This window comes from Saimiri boliviensis, chromosome 13, assembly GCF_048565385.1.
Source record: "Saimiri boliviensis isolate mSaiBol1 chromosome 13, mSaiBol1.pri, whole genome shotgun sequence".
Lineage (NCBI taxonomy): Eukaryota > Metazoa > Chordata > Mammalia > Primates > Cebidae > Saimiri > Saimiri boliviensis.
The window spans coordinates 25245092-25257097 of NC_133461.1; the positions used below are offsets into that span (position 1 = coordinate 25245092).

At 34.4% G+C, this 12006-nt stretch overlaps 1 protein-coding gene across 4 annotated transcripts in view; it reads right to left on the bottom strand.

Annotated features, from left to right (window-relative positions):
- The window catches only part of DCC (DCC netrin 1 receptor), a 1201717-nt gene that overhangs the window by 129566 nt on the left and 1060145 nt on the right, over positions 1-12006 (bottom strand). For all 4 annotated transcript variants that reach the window (XM_003926060.3, XM_074383427.1, XM_074383426.1 and 1 more), the window contains exons 18-19: positions 11387-11525; positions 6243-6350 (exon numbers count right to left, since the gene is read on the bottom strand). In XM_003926060.3, coding sequence (XP_003926109.1) covers positions 6243-6350; positions 11387-11525 — 247 coding nt within the window. The remainder of the gene's footprint in view (positions 1-6242; positions 6351-11386; positions 11526-12006) is intronic.

The window sequence follows — 12006 nt, forward strand, 5'->3', positions numbered from 1 at the left end:
CATTTTAAGAACAAATGTCTTTCTTTGATTTATCTATTCTTTCCTTTTGAGTTCCTCTTGCCCCGGCTGGACTGAGGACCTTCACTCACAGATCTTTGCAATGGTTATGGGTTATATCAGAGGGTTCTCAGACTCAGAAAATAGCCATCCACACTATGTACATCTCAGCACAAACCCTCGCTACAAGAAGACTGTTCCCAATACCATGATTATTCTTCCTTCCCAATTATTCCCACACCATTCCACCATTCCTCACTCCATCCAAATCCTACTCATCTATTAAGGTCTACTTTAAGCTATATCTGGCCTATGAAACCTTCCTCAATCACAATCTTTCTTCTCCATAAACATTGTAATACACTTCAATGGAGTAAAAACACATTTACAATTTTGTGTCACTCATCAATTAATCCCATAGTGCCTTTTAGAATTATGCCTGGGCTTGGGGGATGCATTGCTGGATATTTTATCCTTCTTATTATGTAGGATTAAGCAATGTTACCATCTCCAACATCTGGAAGCCCATTTCTCTTAAATTTTGACCAATGCTGAAAACTTATATCTATTTGTATGGACCTCCACCTTTCTGCTAGGTTTGGTATTTCCCAAATATGCATGATCATAATAATTACCTGAAGAATAGGTACAGATCATAAAATACAGACCCAAAGATAGGCTATGTTGATTTAATACATGTGGTCAACAATCTTGATGGCCACCAATTATCCTCACACTCTAGTAATGTCATCCCCTTGTGTATTCCTTTCTCTCTGACTGTAGATGGGTCCTAAGTCTTGCTTCTAACCAATAAAAGACAGAAAATGCAATGGAATATCACGTCTACAATTTTGTTACATAAGATCATGACATCTGTCTTACTAGCAGATACCATACTCTCTTCTCTAGCCTTTGATGAAGACATCTGCCAAATGGAGAATACTCTGTGGCAGGAACTGAGGTGATTTCTGGCCAACAAACAGTTAGAAATGGAATCATGACAACAATCACATAAGCTTAGATGCAATGATTTCTCCTCTGAAACCAAAGATGAGACCTCAGCCAAGTGAACATCTCAATTTGCAGGCTTGTAAGAGACCCCACGGCTCAACTGTACTCAGATTCCAGACCCAGAAAAACCGTAAGGTAACAAATACATGCAATTTTAACCTGCTAATTTGTGGTAATATTGCTATACAATAATAGACTTCTAATAATATAGGTCAAGGGTAACCTCAGTAATCTGCACCCCAAATGATTTCTGTTATCAAGAAAGGTCAGGAACTACTGTTGGAGTTGACATGTGGGATCTGTACATTTTTTGCATTTGTTGTGATGTCAATGATGCAGATAGGAATGTCTTAAGAAGCTGAGAGCTTCAAAGCTAAAAGCCTTACCAAGTTAAAAAGTCCCACAAACCTTAAAAATTTGTATGACCCTTCTACCTGTTACATATTAAACTTGGAGGTCTGTAACTCAAAAGGGATTATGAATATCATTTGACAAAGGAGTTGTTCTCTGTTGCGTATGTGTCTATTCCTTTGTAATTCAGCCTCTATGATCAACGTCAATAAAACTGTCTCATATTATTTGAGCCAGAGCCGTCTCCAATCTTGTACATGAAGATACACACCCCACATTTCTACATCTATAGAAAAGAAGACCGTGCTATCTGCTACTGGCTCTCTCTCTCTCTCTCTCTGTGTGTGTGTGTGTGTGTGTGTGTGTGTGTATGCATACATACATTTCTGAGTCTTCATTTCTGAGTATACATTTCTATAAATATCTATATGTTATTATGTATGTAGTAGTATATCTAAAATGAATATACATGTTATAGATTTATATGAAGTATTGCCTTCACTGTTTTTATCTATGTAAAAATTATTGAACATATATATGTATATATACATAGAGAGAGAGAGTAATAAACTATATATATATATATCAAGTATAAAAATAACTGGAGATATATATAAAAGATATACATATATAATATTTATATATATATTCTATTAAGTGCATGTCTTATCTCTTCAGAAGGCTAAAATCTTTTCTTTAGTTCAGGAGTCATATTTTTTTTAATTTCCCCCAAAATTTAATAAAATCATCTTCACAGAAGAGATATCAAAAACCACTTACTAAATGAAATCCTTTAGCCTGTAAGTACGTAAATTTCACATGTAAATATTTATTGAAATTGTTAAAGTTTTTATGGACTGTTTTAAGTGCATGATGAAACCGGAAGATTAGAGAATTTTGCTCCCATCCCAGGTCATCTACACTGACTCCTGATTGTCCTAATTTATCAGATGACAATAAAATATTTGCCTTCACTATGTTTTTAATCTATGTAAAAGTTATTCACTTAAGCATTTAAAAATAACAGCTCTGGGATCAAACTAAAGTTGAAGATGCAGACACCAGTTTCTGACAATTCCAAATTGCATCTGAGCAAATTCCTTATGTATGTGGTGAAGCCTACCCTTTTCTCAAAATCTGAGAACTGAGATGGAGAATAGAAACAGACCTCATCATTCAAAACTCTAAAAAATGGTCTTAGAGAACACTAACAACTTCTTTGCATGAGTATGTTTCATATATTTGAGAGATAATAAATTCATAATTCATTACTGAAGACTTACCTTATAAATGTATATATAATCACACAGGTTGAACACATGTACTGGTTTCTCACTACCTTTCTGTACTTGTATACTTACTCTCTGTGTCCAAGTCTCTGTCTGTTTTTTTTTTTTTTTTTTTTTTTTTAGACAGAGTCTTGCTCTGCGACCCAGGCTGGAGTGCAGTGGCTTGATCTTGGCTCACTGCAGCCTCCACTTCCCGGGTTCAAGTGATTCTCCTGCCTCAGCCTCCCCAGTAGCTGGAATTACAGGCATTCGCTATCACGCTCAGCTAATTTTTGTATTTTTGTAGAGATGGGCTTCATCAGCCAGGCTGGTCTTGAACTCCTGACTGCAGGTGATCCTCCCACTTCAGCCTCCCAAAGTGCTGGGACTACAGGTGTGAGCCACCGTGCCTGGCCTCTTTTTCCTTTTTTTTTTTTTTTTAAAAAAAAAAACAACTTAGAATCCTTCACTATCCTACAGACACCTTTCCAGAGAAAGTAACAAAGGGAATAAAAAGATCTGCCTTTGGGAAAGCAACATTTAAGAAACAAGTGGAAGAAATTCCTGCAAATCAAACTGAGACACTATATGCTGACAGTGGGAAGAAAAGAGGTTTGATGATTTTACAAAGGAAGACAAATTAAACTAGACCATTGAATGACACAGAAAAAGAGTATATAACCTTACCCATTAGACTGTATTAATAAGGAAACAGTCTCTGGAAGACCTGACTCTTCTATCTGTGTTGGTCTCTGATCTTAAATAATGTTAGGCACTGCATTTATTGAGGCCTATATTTCACATATCTGGCTATAAAGTTACTTGGGAAGCATTTAAAAATCACCATGCTCAGTCCCTTCTCATATGAATTAAATTAAAAATCAGTTATAACTCACTGATTTAGTCCAGTAGAATACTAATAAGTTGGAACAAAACATAGTATAATAATTAAGATTATAAACCTGAGTTTTAAAACCTAGCTCTGACACTTCTTGCTTATTTGACTTTGGGCAAGTTATTTACTCAGGAAATGTCTAATCTTTTCATTTCAAAATGGAATAATAGAAACATGTAATCACTTACATCTTACTAAAGATCTTAGGAGAATGCCAAGCATATAATAAATGCTTAATGTATTTTGAATAATTTTCTTCTGAAAATGTCAGTCCAAATTCCTAAGTTGCCAGTTTATGATCAGAGAATTTAGGCACTGGAATTATCTGAATTTCTTCCTTTTTTGTTTAATCTTTTTGAGTACTTGTATTTAAAAATTTATGATCTGTATTCTGTGTAAAGCCCATTAGGAAAGCCTCACCCTAGAATGGATTTCAAATTAGAATAATAATAGCCAATTTGTTTCAGTGCTCACTGATTATCAGGAACTTTTCTCAGGACTGTATTATAACAATTCTGGTGTGGTTCTATTACTATCATTATTTTATAGGTAAGAAAGTAAGGAAGTGAGATTCAGGGATATTAAATGACTTCCTCATGTGTCTCCCTTTGAAGCCTGGGTTCTGAACAGCCCTGCTCTACTGCCTGCCATACACATGAAGGATTTAGGAAAACAAAAAAATACAGAGGTTACATGAGAGCACACCCCACCTTGGCCCACATCTACATGGCCACATTGAGAAATAGCTCACTATTTTTTTTACTTATTATTATGATTTTAATTTTTGCACTTCTATGGGAAGCTGAGGATAGCAAATTTGTGCCCTCTGCTTAGTGGTATAGTATTTTGAATATTTTATCATTCTATTTTTGGAAGTAATTTGAATCAAGGAATCAAAATACACATAAAACAGAAATTCTCTTAAGGGTTCTTAGTGTTTGTTCCCTGTTAAATTGAGTCAAAATGTCTCAACTTGATAATACAATTTTGTTTACATAAATGAGCTAGGATTTAAAGGCAAAAGGTATTGCTTCCATGCTTTTATTTTTCCATTGTGAGAGAATGGATTTTTAACAGTAAAATCCATTGAATGTATAATTCTAAGTAAAGTAGGTGGACAAGCTTTCTTATATATCCACTGTGATTTTGGCATATACAATTTTATTGCTTAGATCAATTTGCATTTCTTAATATGGGCTAGACTTCTATTTCTTTTTTCCTGAAGAAGCAAAATTAAGCTTTCTTTCAGAGTTAAAAATTATTCTATTGTTTACATTGACTGACAAGATTTACTTAAATAAGAGTGGAGAATTCAAATGAGTGGCGAATACGACTTACTTTTTTCTTCGCCAAAACCATGTATTTTTCTATTAAAATTTGTTTTTATTTAGACAGCTTTGGTTCTGTTTTTTGTTCTCCTCAAACTTATTATCTGTTGATTTCCCATAAGCTTATGAATAATTGTTTATAACAAAACAAAACATAACAAAATCAAAAACTACACAATTACTGACATAGAACCAATAAAAACAGATGATAACAATGAGGAGAAAAAAGAAAACTGGAAGAAGCCAGCCTCAGTTTTAAAAGGGCTGGCGCACTGACAAGCCAACATACACGGTCTTGGGGAAATTTTATGCCTCTGTTCTTTTTCCATATTTGTCAGCTCAAATAAAAATTCTGTTTGCTATTGCACGAAGAGTAATTTCCTAGAGAAAACAAATCTTCAACTTAAATTTCAATCACATTTGGAATTTTCACATTATCTTTTCATTTTGCAAAATTCAGAAAGTAAATTACATAAAGTAAGTGTGCCATCTGAAAGAGCAATTTCCATGCTTATCTCTCTGTATCACGCAGGATGGCTGAATTACTTTGTTAATTTATAATAGTGCTATCTAGCTCTTGTATGCAAAAAAAGAAGGAAAAAGGAGTGACTCTTATGTGTTCCTAACCTGATGGTTCAAGTTAATTAGACTATAATGTTCACATTTTTGAGTTATACAATATTTTTCCTAATAATTATATGCTATGGAGACATCTATTAAAAGCCTAAAGTGATCATTTAAATGCAAAATCTCTGATAGAACTCCATTATATTTTTCATACTAAATTAACATTACAGGCTTCTAATGGATGCTTTAATTAGGCATTGATGTTATCAGCAATATTTGGCAAAATAAAATCTGTCACTGTGAAATATTCATTATGTTCAATTTCTGTCAGTCAATATTAAGTGTTTTGTGAACTTTATGATTTAAGTAAGAAGCTAAAACCTAAGTGAGAAACTAAAAAATCCCAAAACCTCCTTATGTGCCATACAAAAATTAAAAAAAATACAGTCATTAAGCATCTTTTGTGTTTCATAATTGACAAACAACCAGCTTCTTTATAGAAATTTATACTCAGGGCCACTCTATTAGGAGGTTGTTTTATTGCTTCAGAGAATGTAAAACAAAAAGGTATCTCCTAATTGAAATACACAGCTGTCATGAAGCAAATCAAATGAAGAGTGTGTGTGCGCGTGTGTGTGTATGCACCATTAGAAGAATTCCACGGTCAAAAGGGGAAAAAAGAGACAATCAGAAAGGGTCATGGAGTCAGCTGAGACGCAGAGACAGAAAAAAATGCCACACAAAAGGCAAGAGTAGCTCATGTAGGAGGTAAGGAATTACAGGTCAAGGCAGAGCTATGCTGAGAGAGAAAGTGGAGAGGCTTACCGGTAATTTTCCCATTGGCTTCCAAGGGAGGCTGCCAACTCACAATGACGGCACGAGGCTTCCCTTCCCTGGTAATGACTGTCAAATCCTTGGGAGCAGAGGTCGGAGCTGCAAGGTGAGACAGAGATGAGGCCTTGTCATTGGGTGTGAAAGGAAATAAACATTGGTGGGACTTTTCATCATGATGTTGACATTCAGAATCTATCGAGAAGTGTATCATGTTTATTTTACATTTACAGTTTATTTCAAGGATTTGAATTAAATAAGCAAACAAGGCTACAAAAATTAATATTATGGAAATCCAATGATTCCCAAGGTGTGACTGTAGGGACCAGAAGAGAGAATGTGTGACTATGAAGGAGAGAAGTACAATTGGTATTTCAAATAGGCTCACATTAAAAATACAAGAATCATTATAAGAACGAAGAAATGTATACTTAATGAGATTGGTGATTACATATCTTTTTAATTTTCTTCTCTTTTTTTTTCTGGTTTTTTTTTTTTTTTTTTTTTTTTTTGAGACAAGATCTTGCTCCATTACCCAGGCTAGAGTGCAGCGGCACAATCACAGCTTACTTCAGACTCAACCTCCTGGGCTCAAGTGATCCTCCTGCCTCAGCCTCCCAAGTAGCTGGGTCTACTGTTGTAAACCACCACTCTTGGCTAATTTTTTATTTTAATTTTAATTTTTGTAGAGATGTGTCTCACTAGGGTTGCCAGGCTGGATGATTATGTGTCTTCCAATGAATTCTGTTACAACAACCGTAGGCAATTATAAATAAAAATATCACCTAATTCTATATTTCCTTAAAAGCCAAAACGTTTTTTAAAATGAGTTAAAATTGAGGTCAAAATATCTTAACTAGGTGACATATTAGGCATCTTTTAAATCAACAGGAAGGCACAAATGAGAAATTAAAATGGAAGAGATAGAAAAAAATCTATGAATGTCTTAGTATCAATTCAACATGAAGTAAGATGTCATGAAGCCCTGCTCATAAGGCTACTTTTCCCACATGTACTCCACACAATTCTAAATATTTAAAGGTGGCGGCAAACTGGCTAAGCTAGTCCAGCATCTTCCTGGCTTCTTCCAATCTGCTTTCTCACTTCCTATGTTTTGGAAGACAGTTCTCCTTCTGGGTAGCTCACAAGTCCCCAAGCCTAGTATCCATAGCATCTTCATTACCCTCAGTCTAACAAAGGCAGATTTAGAACAGCTATGTTTGGGTTCTGGAGGAATTCAATGGTCTCCACATAAAAATTATATATATAAAATAGTTAGAAATCCGTCTCTAATTCTGAACTCATCTTCACTCTAACTATTCTCCTTGGTGCTACTGTTGGTCATATATTGCAGAATCTGGACATTATTAACACTGTATTTCCACTATCTCTTCCTGAATAGAGTTCCAAATATGAGCCAAATAAAGGAGACAACAGTCATTCCCATCTGTGATACCATTTTCTTTCCAACACCCTAATCCTGAAAGTCACTGGAATTTCAGGTTAACCAAACTTGCACTTAATTTTAATTCTTGACAATGTATTTACTATATTCATCTTTTCAAAAGAGGAGGAGGAGGGATGGATGGAGAAAGAGAATTAGAAGTAAAGGAGGGAAAGAAAGAGAAGAAAAATAGGTCCAGTGTAGTTGATCCCTGACTAAAGAGACGGCATATATATTAATAAGTATAAAATATGTGATGTAAGTGATATAATATAATACAATATAATATATATGGTTTAATGAAACCAGATCAGGACATTCTTATAGGAAATACAGATTGATTATGGCAAAACACTAAAAAGACAAGGCTGTATCAAAGAAAGAGTATTCTCACAGAGTGCTCATTGAGGATATTTTCCCAGCTATGGATAGGAAGGTAAGAGATACAGTCACAAAGTAACTTAGATTAGTATATATCAAACATAATAAGGAATTTTCCAGATATGGAAGTAATTAAAATCTTTGTCATTTTTACTAGTGAAAATAGGCTGTTTTTTTCTTAACTGTGAAATTCAAATTGATGTTTAAAAAATAGTCAAATGATTAGAATGCTGAATCTGTTACATATTCAAAAAGGATAAAGTGACTTTTCAATTTTATCTATCAATATAATACATTGAAGAGTTGGTCTTTTACAAAATCTATCAATCAATCTAATTCAGGGGCTATGTAAGCTTTTATTTTTCCTCAAGTCATTTTAATATTGGTGAAAAAAATTTGGTATTGGAATTAATGACCTAAATGTCTAGGATTATCATAAGAACTGCACACTGCTTCTTAATACTTGGAAAATAAGATGGCCCTCACAACTTCAATAATCCCTAGTAAGTTAAGGAGAATTCCTCTGGCTTGCTCTTCTCCAAATCATGAGTTCTGCCTGGAATGATTTTTAGAAATTGTTCATTGACTGCCCATTCTCCTTGGAGTAAATATAAATAAATGAAAATAAACACCAGGACCTCCAGGATTTATCTTCTACTTTCTTTTATGTGCTTCATTCCCCTTGTCCCATGAACACCATGCTCAAGTCACTTTGAGCCAATCATAAGTGTCTCTTGAACCCAGCATCTTTTGGATGCCTGCTTATGTTTGAACATGAGTTCTCCATTCTTTGGAAGTAGCTGGAATGGGTATGTAAATGGTTCAACTAAGTCACAGCTCAAATCTCACTTATGTTGTGAAACTTCCTCTTATTTTTCCAGACAGAATCTGTATTTTGTTTCCTCTGATTTCAACTTCTTCACAATTTTGTGATTATATTTCTGATATTACTTCAGGACTTTTTATAAAAAATAAGTATTTTTCTTTTTGATTGCATCACAATTCTCTCAAAGACACAGACTATATTCTCCTTACCAAGTTCTTATCTCAAGGCATAAAAATTATAAATGAACATTATCAAAAACCTTTAACTAATATCTTGGTCCACTAGGCAAGCACTGCCCTCTGATTTCTTTGGCTCTCAGTTTTTCCCATACTTGTATTTCTTTATTAAGTGCATGAATGAAAGGTAACATTCAAGTTTCAGAAGATTTCAGCCATGGGAATTGTACTGGGCATTTGTTACTTGACTATCCAGCATCCCATCCCCTCCTCTTCCTTTTAAAAAAGCACTTGTTTATTCTCTTTGCAAAACAAGCTTTCCTCTGTATCATGTACGCTTGGTAACAATATCAGTTGGGAGTTTTATGATCTTATCCCATCTTCTCCTTAGCTGTGTGATCACCTGTCTCAAGGGATCCCAATAATTTTCTCTCTTCCGTGAAACTGAATCTACATACGAAGACATAAAAAAGGTAGAGTCAAATTATTATTATGGCAGCACCTTGAAGGGATAGACCAACAGTTCTTCATTTCTATAGCCTAGGAATAATAAGGCTGATGTCTGTCCCTTTCTAAGGTTTAATTATTTAAGGTGACCTTCCTGTCATTTTACTTTTACCTCAGTTAACCAAATTCAAATCAAGGATTCATCATCTGGACAGAATGAAATGTCTGATTTCTAAAATTTTCCAGCCACTCTTATCTTTATTATAAGCCATTTCAGCACATAATGGTCTATCCCCATGTGGTCTTTATCTTACTGCAGAATTAGAAGCAAACTTTAGAGTTATTTTATTCACTGAATTTCCTTCTCACAGTTATAAAATCTGCAGACACTTGTGAATTCCTTCTTGCTTCTCATCATCACCCAGGGATCCTATCCATGTGCTATTTATACCTTTGTCCAGATTATAATCTGATTTGACAATCACCTTCTCTACTAACCACATTGTTAAAAGTTAGTATCTTTTTTGTTAGCAATGGGTCTCACCACTGGTGTCCCTACAAGGCTAGGCAGATGAGAAATCAATAGTGTGCATGTATTATCAAGTCAGATACTGGTGTGCATTTTATGTTTATTAGAGGGAAAATGAATGAATTTGCTTGCATTAAGATGAAAGTACTACTACTTCTTTTTCACACAGGGAAGGCCAGATTTCTTCCCATTTCACATTTATCTACATTTATCTCCTTTGAAGTAAAAAGGAAGAGCTGACTGCTTATTGTGTCCAATAGTATGTATCTCATCCAGATCCAGCTGATCTTATTCACCCTAAGAAGCTGTGAACATTCTGCATTTAGGGTGGAATTCTAAGAAGAGATAATAACAGGTAAAATGGAAAAATAGGATGTTAAAATTAGGTTAGGTCAACTAAAAAGCTTCTCATTGAAAGGAATATCCACAAATATGTAAAAATATTCTCACTAGAACTCTTAGAGTTAAGATAATAGTTGAAAATAAAAATTAGAACTGCAATGCCATGGGACAAATTCTAATGGAAAGAAAAATTCAACTTACCCAGGAAAGAGCTTTATTGGCATATTTTCTTGAATTTGAAAATTGGTGGTGTAGTTTATCCACAAAAATGATATATCATGAAACCAATTAAAAAACACGTTAAGCCCTGGATTCTTCAGAAGTTGAATTTCTGTGAACTATAAATGTCAAGTACATTGCATCCTTGTTAAGGTTATAAACTCTACATTTACGATCCATAGTAAATGTGACCAGTGAAAATTACAGTGAATTGCATTACCCTAGCTTTGAACTATTTAAAATTGCATAAAGGTCTTCTATTATGTTACCCCATTTCCGAAGAGGGAACAAGACCACCTGGAAACTCCTTTCCATATCCAGCCAAGGTTATTCACAGTAAATATCCATGAGACTTGAGTTGTAACGCAATGTTTTGTTTTGTATCTATTTTTTTTTTTTTTTTTCAAAATGGGAAAAACCTACCATGACTGTTGTTTAAAGACCCAACTGTTTTGGACAGAGTTCAACAGATGGATTTCTGTTCTTTACTCAAATGTAGTGAAAAAAAGATTTATAGCCAGATCTCCTGAATAAATGCCTAAGGAAGCCATATACTAGTCACGAAAGCAGATTACTTAAGCCATGGGAGATTCATTCCTTTCTTAGAGTGAAGAAAATACTATTAGATATAAAAGTGCTATAAACTATAGAGGACGGAATATTTCATATAGGATAAGGTATAATTGAGACACCATAGGGAACACATGTTCTAATTTCCACAGAACCTGGGAAATGCCATGATCAAGTGTCAAAAGTAGATATTTCCTCACATACCTGCTTCATACGTGGTGGCATGCGCCGTCATGCTCCAAGTACTGGACCTTCTGTTTTTTGTTACCATGACTGAGAATTCATACATTGTGTTTGGTTTGAGGCCTGTTGCTGTGTAACTTAGAGATGTTGTGTCTTCTGACTATACAAGTAGGAAACAGCAAAGAGATAAAAAATAAATTCTATCAATTTGGTAAATCAAGGCATGTAAAAAGACTGTTAAATAAGCCAGAACAAAAGTAATCTACCCCCAAACAGCAGAAGAGTACAGATTAGCACTGACTCGACCTCCCATATATTAACCAGTTCACTCAGGCTGACTATATATATAAACTATAACCTATAAAATTAGGTATTATGGTTGTCCAAAGGGGCTACTACATAGGAAATTGTCTTAGGTAAGATATGTTGTAAGTTCTAACATGTTAAAGCATATTTTCCGTATGATCAGGCATATGAGACTATGCCTCTTATAAATATCAATTTGTGCTTTGTATTTAGGTATCTTTTTTCAAAGTTTTATTAAAGAACCAGAGCAACAAGACACATTCCACTCCCTTCTGTCAACACAATTTTTGAAATTTTCTGCATCAAACTCAATTTCATTTATAATCAAAATCTGG